At 49.0% G+C, this 24,191-nt stretch overlaps 2 protein-coding genes across 2 annotated transcripts in view; one reads left to right on the plus strand and one right to left on the minus strand.

The window, feature by feature from the left end:
• Window positions 1-20,735, plus strand: part of iqgap3 (IQ motif containing GTPase activating protein 3) — a 30,811-nt gene extending 10,076 nt beyond the window's left edge. The window contains exons 13-38 of the mRNA XM_038712435.1: window positions 371-531; window positions 2,524-2,639; window positions 3,335-3,498; window positions 5,387-5,477; window positions 5,868-6,035; window positions 6,466-6,608; window positions 6,848-7,018; window positions 7,491-7,574; window positions 7,734-7,805; window positions 8,345-8,414; window positions 8,560-8,768; window positions 9,045-9,197; window positions 9,341-9,504; window positions 9,597-9,821; window positions 9,910-10,050; window positions 13,471-13,555; window positions 13,687-13,919; window positions 14,071-14,203; window positions 14,406-14,508; window positions 16,573-16,702; window positions 16,833-16,920; window positions 17,458-17,670; window positions 17,749-17,912; window positions 18,122-18,247; window positions 19,897-20,005; window positions 20,123-20,735. Coding sequence (XP_038568363.1) covers window positions 371-531; window positions 2,524-2,639; window positions 3,335-3,498; window positions 5,387-5,477; window positions 5,868-6,035; window positions 6,466-6,608; window positions 6,848-7,018; window positions 7,491-7,574; window positions 7,734-7,805; window positions 8,345-8,414; window positions 8,560-8,768; window positions 9,045-9,197; window positions 9,341-9,504; window positions 9,597-9,821; window positions 9,910-10,050; window positions 13,471-13,555; window positions 13,687-13,919; window positions 14,071-14,203; window positions 14,406-14,508; window positions 16,573-16,702; window positions 16,833-16,920; window positions 17,458-17,670; window positions 17,749-17,912; window positions 18,122-18,247; window positions 19,897-20,005; window positions 20,123-20,236 — 3,630 coding nt within the window. The 3' untranslated portion in view covers window positions 20,237-20,735. The remainder of the gene's footprint in view (window positions 1-370; window positions 532-2,523; window positions 2,640-3,334; window positions 3,499-5,386; window positions 5,478-5,867; window positions 6,036-6,465; window positions 6,609-6,847; window positions 7,019-7,490; window positions 7,575-7,733; window positions 7,806-8,344; window positions 8,415-8,559; window positions 8,769-9,044; window positions 9,198-9,340; window positions 9,505-9,596; window positions 9,822-9,909; window positions 10,051-13,470; window positions 13,556-13,686; window positions 13,920-14,070; window positions 14,204-14,405; window positions 14,509-16,572; window positions 16,703-16,832; window positions 16,921-17,457; window positions 17,671-17,748; window positions 17,913-18,121; window positions 18,248-19,896; window positions 20,006-20,122) is intronic.
• A 30-nt stretch (window positions 20,736-20,765) lies between these two features.
• The window catches only part of LOC119898367 (ankyrin repeat domain-containing protein 34A), a 10,219-nt gene continuing 6,793 nt past the window's right edge, over window positions 20,766-24,191 (minus strand). The window contains exon 3 of the mRNA XM_038712577.1: window positions 20,766-20,872. Coding sequence (XP_038568505.1) covers window positions 20,766-20,872 — 107 coding nt within the window. The remainder of the gene's footprint in view (window positions 20,873-24,191) is intronic.

The following is a 24,191-nucleotide window of genomic DNA, read 5'->3' on the forward strand; positions in this document are numbered from 1 at the left end:
GCTCCTGAACACGCACCTGAACACGCTCCTGAACACGCACCTGAACACGCTCCTGAACACGCACCTGAACACGCTCCTGAACACGCACTTGAACACGCTCCTGAACACGCTCCTGAACATGCTCCTGAACACGCTCCTGAACATGCTCCTGAACACGCTCCTGAACACGCAGCAGAACACGCTCCTGAACACGCTCCTGAACACGCTCCTGAACATGCTCCTGAACACGCAGCAGAACACGCTCCTGAACACGCAGCAGAACACGCTCCTGAACACGCAGCAGAACACGCTCCTGAACACGCAGCACTGGTGCAGCAGAACACTGAATTCATGAATATTCATGAGTATGTTACCTGTGTGTCTCCACCAGGGGGAGCTGCAGCAGGAGGAGCTCTTTGTTGCCGTGGAGATGCTGTCGGCTGTCGCTCTCATCAATCAGGCGATAGAGGCGGGACAGCTACAACAGTTCTGCTCCTCATTGGTCAGTCCGTCTGCAGGACTTTCTGATGTAGACCACACCCTGCTGGACAGGTATGACTCGTTATACCTGTCTGTCTGCCTCTTTACCTGTCTGCCTGTCTCTCCACCTGTCTGTCTGTCTGCCTGTCTCTCCACCTGTCTGCCTCTTTACCTGTCTGTCTCTCCATCTGTCTGTCTGTCTGTCTGTCTCTCCACCTGTCTGTCTGCCTCTTTACCTGTCTGTCTCTCCATCTGTCTGTCTGTCTGTCTGCCTCTTTACCTGTCTGTCTCTCCATCTGTCTGTCTGTCTGCCTCTTTACCTGTCTGTCTCTCCATCTGTCTGTCTGTCTGCCTCTTTACCTGTCTGTCTCTCCATCTGTCTGTCTGCCTCTTTACCTGTCTGTCTCTCCGTCTGTCTGTCTGTCTGCCTCTTTACCTGTCTGTCTCTCCATCTGTCTGTCTGTCTGTCTGCCTCTTTACCTGTCTGTCTCTTTGTCTGTCTGTCTGTCTGATGTGTAACATTAAACACAAAGTGTCCAGAACTGAAAGTGGCTCTGAGATCAGAAAGCACCTTAGTGCAGAAACTCGTGTGATGAATTTAACGTCCTCACTGTGGAATGAAGCTGTTCCCCAGTCTGGTCCTGGTTCTGAGGCCTCTCTGCTTCTTGCCTGATGGTTGAGGGGTCTTTAACAAGGTCCTCTGCAGAGCCTGTCCTCTGCCACCGTCTCCACCAGGTCGCAGTGCAGAACCTCAGAAAGTTCTGTCTCTTCTGGGTCTTTTCCTGCCAGTCTGGGCCTTTAGGGATGAAACTTTGTCATCAGTGTGATCAAAAAGATTAAATGTACTGATGATTTATATTGAAACCTACAAATAAAGTTACCATTTTGTTTGCTTAGACAATAAAATTCCTGCCAGTACCCTTTGTAAACATATGAAAACCATCTAAGTATGCATTATCCAGATCCATTCCTTCCATTATAAAAGTAACAGCTGAGAGAGACACAGAGCGGTCTGCAGTTTCTCCTCTTCTCACACTTTTACAACTAATTTAATCGCTGCTGGATTTAAAATGAACAGGAGATGCTGTTGGGTGATCATGTTTGGTGGACGACGACACATCAAGAGCAGCAACACTGAGAGCTTCACACGCTGTTAGCAGGTCAGAGAGCTAAAAGCTAACTCGCCCTGCCTTCGCTAGACGTTTCCCTCAGCGCTCTCATAAAAACTAAAATAGGAAAGAACACCATTAGCTAATCGTGAAGACGGCGATTAAAATGTAGGTTAATTACACGTCTGAGCCGTTTTAAACAGTCGTGCAGTTACAGATTCACACCGTTGTCATCCTTGTGTGACAGATCTGCTAACCAATCACAAGCGCCATGCGCCTGCTGTTCCAATCCTACTGACCAATCAGAGTACAGGGCGTGCACATTTTACAGCAACAAACCAAACTGAGGAAAACGTGGGTTAATGGTGCCAGCTGAACCGACACGGGCAGCGACTGAGCCGTGGTGTCGTCCGGCGTCAACTCACACTGACGTGTTTGAGCAGCGGAGCGTTCAGCCTGCACGTTGTTAGCGTGTCGTGAATTTGTCATTTTGTGAACTTCAGATAGCAGCTCTCTGTGGCTGACTTTACATCCACATGGAGCATTTCAGAATAAGAGCGTTTTGCCTGTCAGATGTTGACTTGTTCAGATTTTGCTTATTTGTTCTTTATTTATTTATTTATCTACTCTGGTTAAGTAGCTACGTAGTTTCCCTTTTGGTCTGCTTTAAATGTGTTTATTGTTGATGTACGATCAGGAGTCTAAAAAGGGTGTTTTATTTTGAAAATCGACCGGATACTCTGCCGTTCTGTGTCTGACTTCCTGCCTAGTTCATCTGCTCTATGCTGCATCACGCAGCTTCAGTCAAAAATTGACCGGCTGTAAAAATTCTACTTTAGCAAAACTTCAATAAAATAAATCGCAAATCGAATCGTAATCACTAACTGTCCGAAAAATCGCAATTTAGATATTCTATCATTCAGCCCTGATGATGATGATGTCATTGTGCCTTCAGGTACTTCCAGAGTCTGGTTGGTGTGAAGCAGCAGGCGGGCAGAGATCTGCTGACCTGGAATCAGCTGCAGGAAGGAATCAACTGTGTGAACAACACAGCGCAGGACGAACACCAGCGTATGGACACACACACACACACACACACACACACACACACACACACACACACACACACACACACACACACACACCAAACAAAATTAACGGTTCACTTCCTGTTTCTGTGCCCCGTCGGTTTGGTCTTTGCCCCGCCCCTTTAGGAGACAGGCAGTCTGTTCAGTCTGATGGGACGTGAGCTCAGATCAGGACCGATTCTTTGGCCTCATCATCAGACGTATCAGGAGGAAATTAACTTTGAGATTTAGGGCCCATTTTGCTCCCATCATTTCTACTTTCCACCCAGCGCAGTCGTCCTTTTCACAGCCACCTTGTTTAACTAGCACATGCGCTCGTGCCCGTCTGTGGGAGTTTTGGGCTGAGGCAGCAGAAAGTGACCAAAAATAACCAGGTCTGAAGTCGGTGGCAGTATTTCACCGTTTGTTGTTATTTCAGGTCGCATTGCTCCGACGGGGAGAGAGACGCCGTGCACGTTTACGCACAAGGCGCAGCAGCGTAACTTCACTGATTATTAAAATGTCCGACACACCGACAGGATCTGATGTTAATTAATGTCCTGCATTCTTCTACACGTCCAGAAGGTCTCACCACGGGGGGCTGGCGACCACGCCCACTTAGAGACAGGAAGTGTATACCATTTCCTACTGTTGGTGCAGCTGTTAATGCATCACCTCTGTCTGACCTCTGACCTTCAGAGCTGCTGGCTGTGGGTCAGATCAACGCCGCTGTGGTCAGAGGAGACTCTCAGCAGCTGCTGGTGGCTCTGATGCTGCCCTCCTGCGGCGTGGACGAGGTTTTACCTGCAAACGCCTGCAGATACCTGATCCTGCTGAGCAGAGCCAGGCAGCACAAAGCTCAGGTGAGTCCACACAGGTAACCAACCACAGGTGGTAGAAACAATGAGAATAGCTTTATTTCTGCAGCACTTTTCATCACAGGAAGCAAAGTGCTTCACAATACTCAAAACATAGACGAGAAGCCAAATAAAAATTAGCATCATTCAACGAATAAAACATAAAGAAGTCAATCTGCAAATAAAGGAAATCTAATAACAAATTAGATTTACAGCACTTTTAAATAAATAAATGACACATCACACAGGGAAATGTTTTTTTTGTATACATTTTTTGTACTCTGAGCCTGATCTCCTCTGGAAACTGATCCAGACTGTAGGGGTCCTGACAGCAAAGGCCCTGTCCCCTTTGGTTTATAGCCTAGACCTTGGAGTAGTTAAGCCTTGAATATACTCGGGAGCAGCAATATTTCAATTCAGTAATCAAGCCTAGAAGTAACAAATGCATGGACTAGTTTTTCTGCATCATTTTTAGACAGGATGTTCCTGATTTTCGCAATATTACGTAGGTGAAAAAAGGCGGTCCTTGAAATTTGCTTAATGTGAGACGTGTCCTGATCAAAGATAACTCCAAGATTCCTCACAGTGGTGCTGGAGGCCAGGTCGATGCCATCCAGGGAAACTATATCTTTAGATAATGCGTCACGGAGGTGCTTAGGCCCAAGAACAATAACTTCAGTTTTATCTGCGTTAGAAATTACAACCTTAGAAAATTACAGGTCATCCAGGTTTTAACATCCTGAAGGCACATTTGAAGTTTAGCTAACTGATAAGTATCATCTGGCTTGATCGATAGATATAACTGAGTATCATCTGCATAACAATGAAAGTTTATGGAATGTTTCCTGATAATATTGCCTAAAGGAAGCATATATAAAGTGAAGAGGATTGGTCCAAGGACAGATCCTTGAGGAACTCCATGACTAACTTTGGCGTGCATGGAGGACTCATCGTTAACATGTACAAACTGAAATCGATCTGATAAATAGGACTTAAACCAGCTTAGAGCGGTTCCTTTAATGCCAATGAAATGTTCCAGTCTCTGCAATAGGATCTGATGGTCAATGGTATCAAATGCAGCACTAAGATCTAATAAAACCAGTACAGAGACAAGTCCTTTGTCTGATGCAATAAGGAGGTCGTTAGTAATTTTCACCAGTGCTGTCTCTGTGCTATGATGAACTCTAAATCCTGACTGAAAATCCTCAAATAAACTATTGCTCTGTAGAAAGTCACACAGCTGTTTAGCAACTGCTTTCTCCAGAACCTTAGAGAGAAATGGAAGGTTAGATATAGGTCTATAGTTGGCTAAAACATCCGGATCAAGTTTGGGCTTTTTCGGAAGAGGTTTAATTACAGCTACTTTAAAGTACTGTGGTACATAGCCTGTTGATAGAGATAGCTTGATCATATCTAGTATAGAAGTGCTGACTAAGGGTAGAACATCTTTAAGCAACCTAGTCGGGATGGGGTCTAAGAGGCAGGTTTCTAACAAAATAAAGACATAACTGAATAACTTTCTTTACGTGGGGTTCAAACCACAAGTCCTGGTCAAGGACTACTCCACAGTTTCTGGGAGAGGGCTTAGCATCAGCTGCTAGTTCAGAGGTTTGCCATGATTTAAGTTTTGTGAGCTGGGGAAGCGAGTACAGTGACGTCCGAGCTGGTAAAGTTGAGATGTAGGAAGTTGTGACATCCAGTAATGGATTTCAGCAAGATTTCTGTGAGTGATGTTATACCGCCCCCCGGGTCTGACCGGCATATAGAGCTGCTTGTCATCGGCGTAACGGTGAAGCTGAAACTGGACTTTGTATTTGTAGATGTTACTGAGACCTGAACCAATCTTCATCATTCATACACTTTGACGTCATGTGTCGCCCTTCTGTCCAATCAGGTGAGCAGAGACCCGGGAGCAGACCTGTGGTTGGCTGATATCCAAGAGGCAGTGAGCAGAGCCAATCAGCAGAGTCAGAGAGCTCTGAAGCGTGAGTCTGAGAGGATTTATTGATCGCAGAGACACAAAACCTGATCAGCCTGCAGCTCATTCACAACTCAAAGATTTGGTTTTCACATTAACAAAAAAACAGAAAAAACAACATTTGAAAGGAGAGAATAATAAAAGATAAAATAATCAAAGATGTTTGAATGAAAATGGTACGACGGTGTATCAGGGCGAGAGGAGGTGGAGCTTTCAGAGCGCCATTCATGTAGAAATGTCTCTGAAAGCTGCTGCTGTGTTTAACAGGTCCTTTAAAAACCGAGTGAACATTAAACAATTCTTGTGAACCTGTAATATATTTAATATTATTATTAGAATATGCTCATGAGGAGGATCTGCTGAAGTAATGATGCTGCTGTTCTCTCTCTGTGTTCAGTGTGTCTGTCAGTAGCAGCAGTGAATCAGGCCGTGAAGGAGAACAAAGTGAACCAGACTCTCCGTGTTCTGGCGTTACCTGAGGTCCAGCTGCAGGGCGTGATTCCTGCCTGTGCAGCAGATTATCAGAGAGACCTCCACAGCCTGATCACAGACCGGATACACAGAGGTACGACTGACCGATCACAAGGGCCGCCTGCCTCGCTGTGGTCAACTCGCACGTTTATGATGTTAATGTAACGATTAAAATAAATATTTTGGGGAGTTTAAGTTTTTTGAGCTTCAGGCGGAGACAGAACGTTATCAGCAACCATGAGCCTTGAAGATCTACATTCTCCGAGCAGCAGCGCTAATGATTCTGAGCGTGTCGACCAACCAGCAGGAGAAAACCACTTCACCCCGTCCACAGCTCCTGAGCTAGTGGTTTAAACAAACGCTCCCGGTCTGGGCAGAGCCAGCTAGCTGCACGGCTAACTAGCTAACGGCAGTTAGCAACAATCCTGATACTTTGTCCCAGTGGCGAGAAACAGCTCCAGATGGAGTTTTTTTTATACCTTTTAAAAATCTGAAGCAGTCTGTCCTCCGCTCTGTGTGTTCAGGAGACAACCGGAGTCCGTGGGTTCGATTCCGACTGGACGACGGCTCGTTCTACTACTTTCACCTGAACAGACTGGAGGGCACCTGGGAGAAACCCAGCGGCTTCGTACACAACAGCGTGTTTCTCGACCAACACCAGATACAGGTGAGACTCACCTGGGGGGGTCAGCGGTCTGAGTCACCTGGGGGAGGGGTCAGTGGTCTGAGTCACCTGGGGGGTCGGCGGTCTGACGCACCTGGGGGGAGTCGGCGGTCTGACGCACCTGGGGGGTCAGCGGTCTGTTCACAGGACAGATTCTTTCTACATTTTCAGGGAATGAATGTAAACATTTGTCCCCTGCCTGTGATTGGTCAGCAGCAGTGATGTAATGTCCCCCTCTGCAGAAAGTAGTCAGCAGCGTTTCAGGCTCATACAGCCGCAGCGTCCTCTGGCGGAGCAGTGAAGCCCTCGTCGTTGGTCTGCAGGCTGTCAGTCGAGGGTTCCTGATCAGACAGAAGCTGGAGGCCAGACGGCGTTACCTGAGCAGTCAGACACCTGCTGTCATCGTCATCCAGGTGAGAACGCTGCTGACAGCCTGTTTGGGGGCGTCGAGTTTCAGGAACGTTCTCCTCCTCGTGAGTGTAGAACGTCTGACATATTTAATGAAGTGAAGAAGACTGCTCGTTATTTATTAGAACTACAAAAAAGTGCTGCAGTAATTTCATGTCTCTGTTGAATAATCAATGAATGTATTGATTTTCAGATGAAATATTTTTTAGATTAATGTACCTGTTTGATGTTTATGTGCCATTTCTCGAGTGCTCATGTGATGTGATAAGAGATATTAAATGTAGCTCTTATCACATGTTCTAAGTGATTCTGCTGCTGTTCCACCGCTGTGAGGATCATCTGAGCGTCATGTCAAAACGTAGAAGCGAACGTCACCTGCACAGATGATCCACATTAAAAGTTTGGCGTCAGCTGGTGGAGATTCTAACGTCCTGTTAACAGTGGCTTTACTGATGCTCATCTTCCTGTTGTGTTCAGTCCCATTGGAGGAGGTTCACCCGGCAGGCGGCATACAGGCGGCGGCTGCAGTTTCTCTACATGAACTGGAGAGCTGTTGTCAAGGTAACGACCAACTCACAAAGCCTTCGAGGTCTCCTGACGAACCAAAGGGCAAACCTCCACAAATCAAAATGAAATCTATCATCTGGACGCAAAACCTGAAGTTCTTGTTAAACTCCAGAAGAAGTGCGTTATGGAAACAGGTTTTGTTTGCGTTCACAGATCCAGTCGTTTGTGAAGATGTGGTTGGCGAGGAGGAAATATCGAGCTCGACTGCGTTTCTTCAGACGCCACGTGAGTCTCCTGATGTTCACGTACATGACAACAGGTCTGACAGACGTTTCGGTCTCAGCTTTGTGTTCTGTCACGTCTTCGAAGGTAAAATCAATCCGACAGTTTCCCCTGAACGCTCAAACATATGTGTGACACCTCGAACCATTTTTACAGGCCTGACCAGGTAAAACTACGTCATTCAATAGAAAAAAAATTTAGATTTCAATAGAAACTACATCACATTTCAGTAGGAGAAAGCATTATTAAAGAGAAATACGTGTAACACCCACCTTCCAAAAATGGAAGATATGGACTCTACAGTTAGACTGAGCCAGGCTAGCAGTTTCCCCCTGTTTCCAGTCTTTAAGCTAAGCTAAGCTGCCGGCTGTAGCTTCATATTTAGCGCACACCTGAGAGTAGTCTCAATCTGAACATGTGACCCTATTTCTTAAACTATCAGAGCTGGTAGAGGGATCTTTGCATGACGGACACCTGCCAATCAGAAAGGAGTATCCTCTGTCTCTGTGGTCTAAGGGTGTAGTAACTCTGTGTGTCCACAGGTGGGTGCTGTCATTAAGATTCAGGCCTTCTTCAGAGCCAACAGGGCTCGAGAGGAGTACAGGATGCTGGGTGAGTTTACTAACGAGGAAACCCTAATGGAAAGCTGCCTCTGATTGGTCAGAATGGCTGATTTCATTTATAAATAATTTAATATCGTGTTTGAGTTATCAGGTGCAGTAAGTCATTATTAAACTCCTCCCCTCACCTGTCTCAGTGCACTCGGCCACGCCGCCCCTGTCTGTGGTCAGGAAGTTCGTGCACCTGCTCGACCAGGGCGACGGTGACATCAGAGAGGAGGCGGAGCTGCTGCGTCTGAGGGAGGAGGTAGTGAGGAGTATCCGCTTCAACCGACAGCTGGAGGCAGACCTGGATCTGATGGACCTGAAGATCGGCCTGCTGGTCAGAAACAGAGCCACGCTGCAGGTACAGAGACCGTTTGACAGGTGAAGCTTTGTTTGTACTCTGCGCAGCGAGGGCGTCAGAAACACGATCCCTTACCCCCTTACACCCTTTCTGTTCTCGGATCCCGAGTACCTTGATCCTTTACCCAGATCAAAGAAACCCGATCGCCAGTATAATGGGAATTTCATGAGAACCAAACTTCAAAACCCTGATCCCCTACTCCAGCCTGCCTTGCTAGGGACTTTGTTGGTGTTGAGGAGTCTCTCTCTCTCTCTCTCTCTCTCTCTGTCTAAACAGGAAGTGGTGTCTCACTGTAAGAAACTGACAAAGAAGAACAAGGAGCAGCTGTCAGACATGATGGACGGGGAGAGAAGTAAAGGACTAAAGGCTCTGAGCAGAGAGCGGAGGGAGAGGCTGGAGGCCTACCAACACCTCTTCTACCTGCTGCAGGTGAGACGCACAGATGTTTGTAACAGACTCCGAACCCATGCACAGCTTTTTACATCTCACTGTCACTTCCTGAGAGCGCTGTACCTGGCTCAGCTGATCTGAGGTCAGGGGAGATGTTAAACCGGGTGTCTGTGTTGTTTCAGACTCAGCCTCTGTACCTGGCTCAGCTGATCTTCTTGATGCCTCAGAGTCGCTCCACCTCCTTCATGGAGATGTTGGTGTTCAGTCTGTTTAACTACGGCTCCGACCGCAGGGAGGCCTTCCTGCTGCTGCAGCTGTTCACTGAGGCGCTGCGATACGAGATCAGGTGACAGCACACAAACACACACAAACCACACACACTGTGAAGGCCTGTGTTGTAACAAGGTTTATCTACCTGTCTCTGTGTGGTGATGTCAGACTGAAGGTGGAGCAGCCTCAGGACGTGGTCACTGGTAACCCCACCATCATCAAGATGTTGGTCAACTTTTATCGTAACGCTCGCGGTCAGAACACCCTCCGGGAGTCTTTGGGTCCGGCCCTGCAGGATGTCCTGCTGGACCGAACCCTCAGCATCAGGACCGACCCGGTGGAAGTGTACAAGACCTGGATCAACCAGACCGAAACCAAGACCGGACACAAGAGGTGGCAACAGACACACAGATTCACCTGGAGTTCTGTCGATCTCTTATTCTGGGTTCCACACCTGACTCACCTGTCTTTGTTCCTGCAGCTCTCTGCCATACGAGGTTTCACCTGCTGAAGCTCTGAGTCACCCTGAAGTCCAGAGACGCATCGACATCGCCATCATTAACCTGAGGAACCTGACAGACCGAGTCCTCAAAGCCATCACCTCCAACCTCCACAAACTACCGTAGGTCTCCTCTCGGTCACCTGCACAAAGTACCGTAGGTCTCCTCCCGTTCACCTGCACAAACTACCGTAGGTCTTCTCCCGTTCACCTGCACAAACTACCGTAGGTCTCCTACCGTAGGTCTCCTCCCTTTCACCTGCACAAACTACCGTAGGTCTCCTCCCTTTCACCTGCACAAACTACCGTAGGTCTCCTCCCTTTCACCTGCACAAACTACCGTAGGTCTCCTACCGTAGGTCTCCTCCCTTTCACCTGCACAAACTACCGTAGGTCTCCTCCCGTTCACCTGCACAAACTACCGTAGGTCTCCTCTCGGTCACCTGCACAAACTACCGTAGGTCTCCTCCGTTCACCTGCACAAACTACCGTAGGTCTCCTCTCGGTCACCTGCACAAACTACCGTAGGTCTCCTCCCGTTCACCTGCACAAACTACCGTAGGTCTCCTCCCGTTCACCTGCACAAACTACCGTAGGTCTCCTCCCTTTCACCTGCACAAACTACCGTAGGTCTCCTCCCGTTCACCTGCACAAACTACCGTAGGTCTCCTCCCTTTCACCTGCACAAACTACCGTAGGTCTCCTCTCGGTCACCTGCACAAACTACCGTAGGTCTCCTCCCGTTCACCTGCACAAACTACCGTAGGTCTCCTCTCGGTCACCTGCACAAACTACCGTAGGTCTCCTCCCTTTCACCTGCACAAACTACCGTAGGTCTCCTACCGTAGGTCTCCTCCCTTTCACCTGAACAAACTACCGTAGGTCTCCTCCCTTTCACCTGCACAAACTACCGTAGGTCTCCTCCCGGTCACCTGCACAAACTACCGTAGGTCTCCTCCCGTTCACCTGCACAAACTACCGTAGGTCTCCTCCGGTCACCTGCACAAACTACCGTAGGTCTCCTCCCGTTCACCTGCACAAACTACCGTAGGTCCTCCCGTTCACCTGCACAAACTACCGTAGGTCTCCTCGGTCACCTGCACAAACTACCGTAGGTCTCCTCCCGTTCACCTGCACAAACTACCGTAGGTCTCCTCCCGTTCACCTGCACAAACTACCGTAGGTCTCCTCCCTTTCACCTGCACAAACTACCGTAGGTCTCCTCTCGGTCACCTGCACAAACTACCGTAGGTCTCCTCCCGTTCACCTGCACAAACTACCGTAGGTCTCCTCTCGGTCACCTGCACAAACTACCGTAGGTCTCCTCCCTTTCACCTGCACAAACTACCGTAGGTCTCCTACCGTAGGTCTCCTCCCTTTCACCTGAACAAACTACCGTAGGTCTCCTCCCTTTCACCTGCACAAACTACCGTAGGTCTCCTCCCGTTCACCTGCACAAACTACCGTAGGTCTCCTCTCGGTCACCTGCACAAACTACCGTAGGTCTCCTCCCGTTCACCTGCACAAACTACCGTAGGTCTCCTACCGTAGGTCTCCTCCCGTTCACCTGCACAAACTACCGTAGGTCTCCTCCCTTTCACCTGCACAAACTACCGTAGGTCTCCTCCCTTTCACCTGCACAAACTACCGTAGGTCTCCTCTCGGTCACCTGCACAAACTACCGTAGGTCTCCTCCCGTTCACCTGCACAAACTACCGTAGGTCTCCTACCGTAGGTCTCCTCCCTTTCACCTGCAAACTACCGTAGGTCTCCTCCCGTTCACCTGCACAAACTACCGTAGGTCTCCTACCGTAGGTTTCCTACCGTAGGTCTCCTCCCTTTCACCTGCACAAACTACCGTAGGTCTCCTCCCGTTCACCTGCACAAACTACCGTAGGTCTCCTACCGTAGGTCTCCTCCCTTTCACCTGCACAAACTACCGTAGGTCTCCTACCGTAGGTCTCCTCCCTTTCACCTGCACAAACTACCGTAGGTCTCCTCTCGGTCACCTGCACAAACTACCGCAGGTCTCCTCCCGTTCACCTGCACAAACTACCATAGGTCTCCTACCGTAGGTCTCCTCCCTTTCACCTGCACAAACTACCGTAGGTCTCCTCCCGTTCACCTGCACAAACTACCGTAGGTCTCCTACCGTAGGTTTCCTACCGTAGGTCTCCTCCCTTTCACCTGCACAAACTACCGTAGGTCTCCTCCCGTTCACCTGCACAAACTACCGTAGGTCTCCTACCGTAGGTCTCCTCCCTTTCACCTGCACAAACTACCGTAGGTCTCCTCCCTTTCACCTGCACAAACTACCGTAGGTCTCCTCCCGTTCACCTGCACAAACTACCGTAGGTCTCCTCTCGGTCACCTGCACAAACTACCGTAGGTCTCCTCCCGTTCACCTGCACAAACTACCGTAGGTCTCCTACCGTAGGTCTCCTCCCGTTCACCTGCACAAACTACCGTAGGTCTCCTCCCTTTCACCTGCACAAACTACCGTAGGTCTCCTCCCTTTCACCTGCACAAACTACCGTAGGTCTCCTCTCGGTCACCTGCACAAACTACCGCAGGTCTCCTCCCGTTCACCTGCACAAACTACCGTAGGTCTCCTACCGTAGGTCTCCTCCCTTTCACCTGCACAAACTACCGTAGGTCTCCTCCCGTTCACCTGCACAAACTACCGTAGGTCTCCTACCGTAGGTTTCCTACCGTAGGTCTCCTCCCTTTCACCTGCACAAACTACCGTAGGTCTCCTCCCGTTCACCTGCACAAACTACCGTAGGTCTCCTACCGTAGGTCTCCTCCCTTTCACCTGCACAAACTACCGTAGGTCTCCTACCGTAGGTCTCCTCCCTTTCACCTGCACAAACTACCGTAGGTCTCCTCTCGGTCACCTGCACAAACTACCGCAGGTCTCCTCCCGTTCACCTGCACAAACTACCATAGGTCTCCTACCGTAGGTCTCCTCCCTTTCACCTGCACAAACTACCGTAGGTCTCCTCCCGTTCACCTGCACAAACTACCGTAGGTCTCCTACCGTAGGTTTCCTACCGTAGGTCTCCTCCCTTTCACCTGCACAAACTACCGTAGGTCTCCTCCCGTTCACCTGCACAAACTACCGTAGGTCTCCTACCGTAGGTCTCCTCCCTTTCACCTGCACAAACTACCGTAGGTCTCCTCCCTTTCACCTGCACAAACTACCGTAGGTCTCCTCCCGTTCACCTGCTCCTCCCGTTCACCTGCACAAACTACCGTAGGTCTCCTCCCGTTCACCTGCACAAACTACCGTAGGTCTCCCTTTCACCTGCACAAACTACCGTAGGTCTCCTCTCGGTCACCTGCACAAACTACCGTAGGTCTCCTCCCTTTCACCTGCACAAACTACCGTAGGTCTCCTCTCGGTCACCTGCACAAACTACCGTAGGTCTCCTCCCTTTCACCTGCACAAACTACCGTAGGTCTCCTCTCGGTCACCTGCACAAACTACCGTAGGTCTCCTCTCACAACAGCACATTAATGTTGTGTTTGTGTGTGTTGTAGATATGGTCTACGTTACACAGCAAAGGTTCTCAGAGACTCTCTGAAGGCAAAGTTTCCTGAAGCCAGCGAAGACGAACTCTACAAGGTAACGTCCAGGACGTGGAGCCTGAACCAGATATCAGCTGATCTGTTAATAGTAGTGAAATGGTGTTTCTGACGTGCTCCAGCTCACGAGCGTCGCTTCACTTCCTTCCTGTGTGACCTCCTCTCCCTCAGATTGTCGGTAACCTGGTCTACTATCGCTACATGAACCCGGCCGTCGTGGCTCCGGACGGTTTCGACGTGGTGGACCGGTCCGCCGGCTCGGCCCTGCAGCCAGAGCAGCGTCACATCCTGGGCTCCATCGCCCGCATGCTGCAGCACACCGCCGCCAACAAGCACTTCCACGGAGACGGATACCACGTCAAAGACCTGAACCAGTACATCAGCCAGACCCACAGCAAGTTCAGGTCAGAATCATAGAACGACCTTTGACCTCTGAGGTCTGGCATGTGAACCTATATTATAAACCAACAACAGTATTTTAAATCACCTCTCTGACAGAGTCGCTGTCCTGAAACCCTGGGAAGGGAGATTCATGCCCTGTTTTCTGTCTGGCAGGAAGTTCCTGTTATGTGTCTGTGACGTTCCTGAGCCAGAGGACAGATTCAACATGGACGAATACTCCGAGCTGCTCATCGTCAACAAACCTGTGGTCTACATCTCCGTCAGCGAGCTGCTCAACACGCACCAGGTCTGTTACAGACCCTGACCCTGGATCAAGATCAGGGTGCCGCTGATGCACCTTCAGCATGATATATTTTCAAAGCAAACATACATGTGTTGATCCTGGTGAACCTCCTGGTGAACCTGCTGCCTGCTCTGGTGCTCAGTGCCCCTTAAAGCTGCTGACATGGATCCTGCATCTGACTCTGTGTGTGTGTGTGTGTGTCCAGCTGCTGTTGGAGCATCAGGAGGTTTTGGGTCCGGACCCCTCGGACCCCCTCAGGCTGCTGCTGAAGGATCTGGGATCAGTGCCCACCCTGCAGGAACTCATCGGTACTAAAGCTCACACTGTTGCTTGATCACTGATCCTGTTCTCTGCTGTGTGACTTGTTTTGGGTTCTGGTCTGGTTCTGGTGGATCTACAGAGGCAGGGGTTGAAGGTACCTGTCGGTCTCAGAGGAGCTGATGCAACAGCAAAGTGTTGTAACGATGTGCACTGATTGGTTGATCCCAGACAGTAACACATCAGCTTTATAGAGCTCAACAGTGAGGATCATGATCTGTTTGGGGTTCTGATTCTGATCCATAACTCTGTAACTGTCTGATGTGGACTCCCCACAAGCTGCCAGACTGTGATACCATAGTTTCTGCTCCTGTACAAGTCCGTATGTTACCAACCTACCCACAGTCCTCAGGTGTAACAGCATCCTCTCTGACTGGTGGAGCTCGAATGTCACGTTGGCTCCTGTTGGCACTGAACGGTTTACATCACGTTCCCCACAGAGCAGCGTGATTGCTCTCAGAGACTAAACCACCTAATGTTAGCAGAACGTTGGCTACAGGAATGTAGCTGGGTCACTAAACGATCACCGGTTCTTCCCTGTGACACATGTGGGGAACCGGTAGAACCGACCCTGCCGGGCCCTCGAGCCGTGATGGCGTCGGGAACAAAGTTCTGAACCACGTCGACGACAACACAAACTACAAGCCGTCAACGATATAAACACTATGAGAAGGATTCAGTTCAAGAAGAAGCTAAACTATCGTTAGGCTGGCCGTCTTTGGAAAAGGTATTGTTCCCAAGGCATTATGGGAAGAGTAGTTCCTTCACTCGTTTACATAACACAGTACACATTTTTGTACTCCGGTTCAAATGTTCTGTGGTGACGATTCCTATCGTAGCTGGTTGGATCGGTTCCAGGCTTAAAGCTCTTTAAAGAAGGAGGATTCTTCACCTCCAGAACCGGAGCCGTGAAAGTAGGTGGTCACTGAGCTCTGTACGAGTTGCTCCTGAAACCACAACTTCTGTGCAGCTTTTCCACAGCGGCAGACAGGAAGTGAGTCCTTCCTGGTCTCTGTTCCTCTAAATGGGACCATAATTTACTAAATGAACATCATGCTGTGTTGAAGAAGACTTGAAACTAGCGACTGAGACCAGAAACTCATCAGGAAAGTGTTTACTGAGGGAATAAATCAGCTGGCAAGTAGAAACATTTTCTCACAGACTTCTTTACAATCACACTTCTTTCTGCAGCCGCTGGTGTCGCCCACTGCTGGCCGCTAGAGAGGACGCAGGTTTAAGTCGCCCCCTGCTGGCTGCTAGAGAGGACGCAGGTTTAAGTCGCCCCCTGCTGGCTGCTGGAGAGGACGCAGGTTTAAGTCGCCCCCTGCTGGCTGCTAGAGAGGACGCAGGTTTAAGTCGCCCCCTGCTGGCTGCTAGAGAGGACGCAGGTTTAAGTCGCCCCCTGCTGGCTGCTAGAGAGGACGCAGGTTTAAGTCGCCCGCTGGCCGCTAGAGAGGACGCAGGTTTAAGTCGCCCCCTGCTGGCTGCTAGAGAGGACGCAGGTTTAAGTCGCCCCCTGCTGGCTGCTGGAGAGGACGCAGGTTTAAGTCGCCCCCTGCTGGCTGCTGGAGAGGACGCAGGTTTAAGTCGCCCCCTGCTGGCTGCTAGAGAGGACGCAGGTTTAAGTCGCCCCCTGCTGGCCGCTAGAGAGGACGCAGGTTTAAGTCGCCCCCCTGCTGGCCGCTAGAGAGGACGCAGGTTTAAGTCGCCCCCTGCTGGCTGCTAGAGAGGACGCAGGTTTAAGTCGCCCCCTGCTGGCTGCTAGAGAGGACGCAGGTTTAAGTCGCCCCCTGCTGGCCGCTAGAGAGGACGCAGGTTTAAGTCGCCCCCTGCTGGCTGCTAGAGAGGACGCAGGTTTAAGTCGCCCCCTGCTGGCCGCTAGAGAGGACGCAGGTTTCAGGTTTTCACACCCGGAGGGTCCTGCTTGGTTTAGACCCAGCAGTGCAGAACAACCAACCAATCAAAAAACAACAGCTGGCGTGTGCACGTTAGAAGGCGTTTTGTCTGTTCAGTGACGGCGTTCTGTCAGTGAACCAGTGCTTTCTGCTCCTCAGGAGAGTCTTCGTCAGCAGATCCAGATCCATCTCAGAGCAGCAAGATGGAGGTCTCTCTGACTCTCACCAACAAGTTCGACATCTTCAACGAGTCTGACGACAAACCAGACGCCAGAGGACTGCTGCTCAGGTAGCTTAGCATGTTAGCCTGTTAGCTTCACCTGCTCAGGTGTGTTTAACCAGCTGCAGTGGTGAGCGCGCTCAGATCACCGTCCTTCATGAATGTTCACACTGAGGTCACTTCCTGTTGTTTCCTGCAGCACCAAGCAGCTGATCATCGACGTCATCAGGACTCAGTCAGGTGACTCTCTGGGTGACATCCTGAGAGCATCTGCATCACATGACCAGGTACACGCACACACACACAAATCCATCCAGATAAAAGGGTTGATGTCAATCTGACAGCTGAGGAAGAGGCTGAAGAAGCAAAATGATATTACTGCTGTTAAATGAATAAAGATGTTTGTTATTCCTTCTCCTCATCACTGCTCACCTTCTACAATCAGTCCAGGAAGTCTGGCTCCTGGTTCTGAGTAGTCTTTGATCTGAGGGGAGAAGCTCTGATAGTGGATTACTTATTTATGTTCCGCTTCAGCCTCCTCTTTGTCGGCGTTCTGTTCGTTTGGTTCCTAAACGCTACGCCACACTAGGTAGCTAGCTAGCTAAATGCTAAAGAGATCCAGGATTACGCCCAAGTGTGAATGAGGCGTGTTGGCGGATCTTTCTGCTTTCAGTGCGACACGTAAAGAAAGCGGCGGCTGTCAGTTACTGACAGATATTATATGGTGAGATCACACCGAACATGGCGGGTGTTAGTTTCCTGCACGCACACACGGGTACAGGTGGACCTCGGGTGAACTCCAGTCGTCTCCTCCTCCTCCGCAGGAAGCGTGTCATGATTGGCTGATGCAGCGGCGTGCTCGGCAGGACGCTCGCACACCCGAGAAGATGAAGAGGAACCAGTCGCTAGTCGCCAACGGCAACCTGAGATTAGAGGAGAAGAAGAGGAAGATCCTGAGGAGTCTTCGTCGTCTAGAGGGACTTGGAGTCCTGAGACCGCCTCAGTCTGAAAACCAGATCCTACAGATGATCGCCAAGGTGACCCATCACGCACGCACGCACGCACACACACTATGTCTGATGTCACTTGACCTTTAACACCTTCCCCCCCTCCAGGACATCCGTCAGCAGCGCCTGCACCGCCAGCGTCGGGGGGCAGAGCTTCAGAAGCTCCATCAGACTCTCAGCAGCCTGCAGGCGAAGAGCAGCTTCCACAGCGAACAGGTGGACTACTACAGACATTACATCACTTCCTGTCTGGACAACCTGACCGCCACCAGGTACACACACACACACACGTTCCTGTCCTGGGTTCTTATTGGGTCTGTGAACAGTGTGACACGTTGTGTGTTGATACGTGAAAAAGATTTGATTGGTGATCATTAGAGAAAACGCTGATTGGTTCCTAATTGCACCGTTCCGAACTCTCATTGGCTGTTTGAGTTCATGTAGGACCTGTTCTGATCTTGTGATTGGTTATGTGTTGCAGCAAATCGACTAATAAGAAGGCAGCAGAGAGCAAAGGGAAGAAGAAGCTTCCTGCTCTGAGCTACAACGCCGCCCGCCTGCAGGAGAAAGGCGTTCTGTTAGAGATCCAAGACCTGCCCGCTACACAGTGAGAACACACACCTGCAGAACACACACCTGCAGAACACACAGCTGCAGAACCTGTAGAACACACACCTGTAGAACACACACCTGCAGAACCTGTAGAACACACACCTGTAGAACACACACTTGCAGAACACACACCTGTAGAACACACACCTGTAGAACACACACTTGCAGAACACACACCTGCAGAACACACACTTGCAGAACCTGTAGAACACACACTTGCAGAACACACACCTGCAGAACCGGCAGAACACACACTTGCAGGACACACACCTGCAGAACACACACTTGCAGAACACACACCTGCAGAACCGGCAGAACACACACTTGCAGGACACACACTTGCAGAACACACACCTGCAGAACCGGCAGAACACACACTTGCAGGACACACACCTGCAGAACCGGCAGAACACACACTTGCAGGACACACACCTGCAGAACACACACTTGCAGAACACACACCTGCAGAACCGGCAGAACACACACTTGCAGGACACACACCTGCAGAACACACACTTGCAGAACACACACCTGCAGAACCGGCAGAACACACACTTGCAGAACACACACTTGCAGAACACACACCTGCAGAACCGGCAGAACACACACTTGCAGGACACACACCTGCTGAACCTGTAGAACACACACCTGCAGAACACACACTTGCAGGACACACACCTGCAGAACCGGCAGAACACACACTTGCAGAACACACACCTGCAGAACCGGCAGAACACACACTTGCAGGACACACACCTGCTGAACCTATAGAACACACACCTGCAGAACACACACTTGCAGAACACACACTTGCAGAACCGGCAGAACACACACTTGTAGAACACACACTTGCAGAACCGGCAGAACACACACTTGCAGAACACACACCTGCAGAACCGGCAGAACACTCACCTGCAGAACATACATCAGCAGAACCTGTAGAACACACACTTGCAGAACATACACCTGCAGAACCGGCAGAACACACACTTGCAGAACACACACCTGCAGAACCGGCAGAACACACACCTGCAGAACCTGTAGAACACACACTTGCAGAACATACACCTGCAGAACCGGCAGAACACACACCTGCAGAACCGGCAGAACACACATTTGCAGAACACACACCTGCAGAACCGGCAGAACACACACCTGCAGAACCTGCTGACGTTAATTTAGCATCACAGGCGTATGGAAGCCTGTAGGGCACAATATTAAAACCAGCACATGAACTTTTCCACATGAATGAAAAAACAATAATCGCATGTAATTTTCTCAGACTCGTTCTATGAGCAAATGAAAATGAAAAAGCTGTTTGACATTTAATTCTCAGGCGCTGTATTTTAATTTAACCATTAAATGTCTGTCAGCGGTGACCCGGCCAAGAAGGCAGCAAAGTGACACGTGGAGTGCAGCCAGTTGAACAAACCAGCAGGGTTAGAGAAGAAGAGCCAACAGGTCAATGACAACATGAACTATGGACTGTAGCAGTTTAAAGCTGCTTAGAAAGATCAGGGAGGCCGGACTGAATCTGGACCGCACGTCAGACCAAGACTGGTTTTCGGTTCCATTGTTTAGATTACATCTTAATTTTCTCATTTAGATAACAGTTGAATAGTGATCCGATCTGAACTGTTCCAGGTTTAAGAACGTGGTTTTTGACATCGTTCCTGGACCTGAGAAAGGAACTTTCAACGTCAAGGCTCGATTCCTCGGCGTGGAGATGGAAGAGTTCCTGCTGAAATACCAGGTACAAACCAGGCCAGGTGCCAGCCAGGTTGGACTTTAGTGTGTTTGTCCTCCATATTTTAAAGTGTGTCTGTCTTACCCATGATACTGGGGGGGGGGGGGTGGTTGTCTGTTACAGGACCTGCTGCAGCTGCAGTACGAGGGCGTGGCGGTGATGAAGATGTTCGACAAGGCAAAGATCAACGTCAATCTGCTCATCTTCCTCCTCAACAAGAAGTTCTTCAAGAAATGAACCGAGTGACGCTCTTACCTCAGTCCTTATCTGTGGTTCTGTATCCACACATGCTACAGAGTGAAGCATCTCTTTAACACTCCCGTCTCTGCATCTCACTACAGTATACAGCGTCTTTCTTCAGACCTGATTGATAAAGCTTCTTATGATCAAATCAATGTTAATGCAGCCAAAGCTCATATTATTGCATTATTACAAAATAGATGTGTAATCATGAAACAGCAAATACTTTAAACAGTGTGAAGCATCTACTTCACCCCGTTTTTCTAACTACATTATATTTCTATATTTCATTATGCAGCGCAGAAGGAAGCATCTTCTCAACACTCCTATCTTTGTTGATATCTCACTACCTGATCTGTTATTGGTCCACTCGTCCGATAGCTGATGATCAATAACTGATAACTGATCAGAAACTGTAAATATTTTCTGTCGTTTCTTTGTGAAACTTTTAAATGTGTTCGACAGTCGTCTTAATAAATCTGTTTCACAGCTCTGACTGACTGAGTGATTGATTAAATGGCTGCGATCAGGAGGACGGTTCAGTGTGACCCACTTTAAACCCCACAGGTGAGTGAAGGCTGGCCCGCGTGGTCCGATCCAACAGACTTGCTGCTGAAGAGGTTTCTGCTGGTCCTGATAGAAAGGGGTCAGAATACACAGAGGGGTCCACGGAGACGGGTCAGTGCGGCCTGCAGGTGGTCCTAATGTTCAGGCTGATCGGTGTACTGGACCCTGTACGCCGCTACTGAAGCAGTAAAACCCGTTAGCAGCCGGCCCCCCCACAGCAGTACAGCTCGATGACCTCCATGTACTGCAGGTAATACACTGACTGTGTACAAGTACTTCAAACAGCCCCACTTCAGAAACCTAAATATAGCCTAAAGGTTATATTTCTTAAAAAAATGCTCTTGTCTGATAGACAATCCAACTGTTGTCGAATCGTATTCATCTCATATGAAAATCTTCAGCCAAAACTAAATAGCCAACATTAAACGACAGAATAATAGAACATGGCACAACTAGGTACACAGGGGGGTCAGTAACAAGAAACAAAGGCATTAAAGAAAAATAGTTGTCTTTATATATTTTAACTGTTTCAAATACTTCACTTCTAACCCTATCATATAAGATAAAGAGGTTTAAATGCTGCTTTACTTTTACAATGACGATCAATCTTTTCATAAAAGAATATAGGCTACTATTTATTTTTCGTTAATCTGTAAAGTCAGAGTCTTAAAGAAATATTTGAAATCCAACCAAAATAATTTGGTTCATAAACACAAAATAATTGACAAATGCTTTCAGTTTCGTTATTGCAAAAAACAAATTTTTCCTCAAAATCACTCCTGAATCTTAATAATAATCTGTTGTTTATTTGATCCACATATTCCAGCAGTGAGTGCCGCGGTAACGTCAGATCCTATTTACGCTCGGGAGAGGGTAGTTCGTCTGAAAGTTGTCTGCTGTGTATGTACACCATGCGGCTTAGGGAGCTCGATTTGGCTGTGAGGGCGACTCCGACCAGAGTTCACTCCATGTCAGAGTGGAAGTGGCGAGGGTCTGGTTTTTGGAAAGGCTCTTGGTGTTATCGCTCTCATGCTCCCTCATAACGCTCACTGGAAGTTCGACATGGCACCTCATGGTAAAGAACTGAGGATCTGAAACAAAGAACGGTTGCTCTACATAAAGATGGCCGAGGCTGTAAGAAGACCGCCAAGACCCTGAAACTGAGCTGCAGCACGGTGGCCGAGACCATACAGCGGTTCACCAGGACAGGTTCCACTCAGAACAGGCCTCGCCATGGTCGACCAAAGCAGCTGAGTGCACGTGCTCAGCGTCACATCCAGAGGTTGTCTTTGGGAAACAGACGTCTGAGTGCTGCCGGCATTGCTGCAGAGGTTGAAGGGGTGGGGGGGTCGGCCTGTCAGGGCTCAGCCCATACGCCGCACACTGCATCAAACCGGTCTGCATGGCTGTCGACCCAGAAGGAAGCCTCTTCTAAAGATGATGCACAAGAAAGCTGCAAACAGTTTGCTGAAGACCAGCAGACTGTGGACATGGATTACTGGAACCAGGTCCTGTGGTCTGATGAGACCAAGATAAACTTATCTGGTTCAGATGGTGTCAAGCGTGTGTTGCAGCAACCAGGTGAGGAGGACAAAGACAGGTGGGTCCTGCCTACAGTCCAGCATGGTGGTGGGAGTGTCCTGGTCTGGGGCTGCAGTTCACTGAGGGAACCGTGACTGCCAACATGTACTGTGACATCTGACAAAATAATGGGGGCCCCACAAAATATTGACATTTTGGGCCCAACTTAACATTTTCACTGAGGGGTGTCCTCACTTTTGTTGCCAGCAGTTTAGACATTAACGGCTGTGTGGTGTGTTATTTTGAGGGGACAGCAGGTTTACACTGTTCTACAAGCTGCACACTCACTACTTTACGCTGTTCTACAAGCTGTACGCTCGCTACTTTACGCTGTTAGACAAGCTGCACGCTCGCTACTTTACGCTGTTCTACAAGCTGTACGCTCACTACTTTACACTGGAGCAAAGGGTAATTTCTTCACTGTTGTCACATGAAAAGATCTCAAATATTAAACCAAAGCTGTTTGCCGCTGCCAGGGCGTTACCTTCAGAGCCCCGATCAGAACAGGCTCCTTCTGAGCAGCAGGTGAACAGAAATCTGTTTTCAGGGAGCAGCAGGAACGGTCTGTGTTCAGCAGCAGGTGTCCCTGTCAGAGGGAGGGGAAGTGCTCGCCTCACGCACACGCCCGCCCGCTGCCGAAGCTGAATTGTCTTGAACTTTTTGTTCAGTGTCCCTCTGTGACCATAAGAACCTTTCTGCAGCCTCTGCTCTGGTTTATGTTGTTAGGAAAATGGTGCAGCTCGATTGGACCTGAAGATTCCATCCTCGACCCCCCCACATGCACACACTTCCTGTCCTGTCTGGACGCAGGTCCTGAGTTTGGGTCTGACTGACGATTGGACGAGCAGCTGAACATGAAACAAATGTTTTTATTCCAGTTTGAGTTACAGTCAGAGTGAAAGAAGAAAAATAGATCAGATTCATCAGAGACATTTCCGTCTGTTCTCAGGGTACAAAAATACTTTGAATTTCAGTATCTGTGAACAACCAGACCAGGCTGATCCAGGTCAGTCTTATCCAGTTAAAACCAGACTGATCCAGGTCAGACTGATCCAGTTCAGACTAATCAGTAGTCTCATGTGATAGTTGGATCAACTGACTGACAGGTGTATTTACCTCAACAGTTTGAGCTGAAGCTCCTCCCTCTTCTGACGTGTCAGAGGTGATGTCATACACCTACCCTAATAAAAGAGGAATGACAGACTCTCTGTTGTTTCCCGTCAAAATAAAAGCAAACCCACTCGTCTGTCAGGCTGAACCTGTGAGACTGAATTATTCCCAAACTTCTGACTGATAAACATTCAGTTCTTAGTTCTTTGTATCAGAAAGGGTCAAATGAACTTTTGTTCAACATTTTAGTTGTAATCAAACTTTATCAACATTACTTGACATTCAGAGACATTCATTTCAATAAAACTTTATAAAAACACATTCCTGTAAATCTCTTCTTCTCCAGAGTCCCGTTTCATCAGAGTCCAGTACACAGACAAGTCCAGGTTAGGCTTAGCCTAGTTTAGCACCAAGACTGGACACAGGGGGAACTGTTAGCCTAGTTTAGCACCAAGACTGGACACAGGGGGAACTGTTAGCTTAGCTTAGCACCAAGACTGGATGCAGTTTCGTTTCGGTTGGACTGAGTTTTCAAGGATTGTCCTTATTTACATTTTACCCAGAGTCACGTATAATCTGTACAACAGAGGTGCACAGTTAGCATGAATCATAATCAAAATGGACTTCATTATGAGAATAATAACTTTCCCTGTAAGTTCAGATAAAAGATTGAGATACTAGCTTCAAGCTAAAA

Source organism: Micropterus salmoides, unplaced genomic scaffold (assembly GCF_014851395.1).
Source record: "Micropterus salmoides isolate LMB-PRFRI ecotype aquatic unplaced genomic scaffold, ASM1485139v1 Ms_hic_scaffold_11, whole genome shotgun sequence".
NCBI classification, from domain to species: domain Eukaryota; kingdom Metazoa; phylum Chordata; class Actinopteri; order Centrarchiformes; family Centrarchidae; genus Micropterus; species Micropterus salmoides.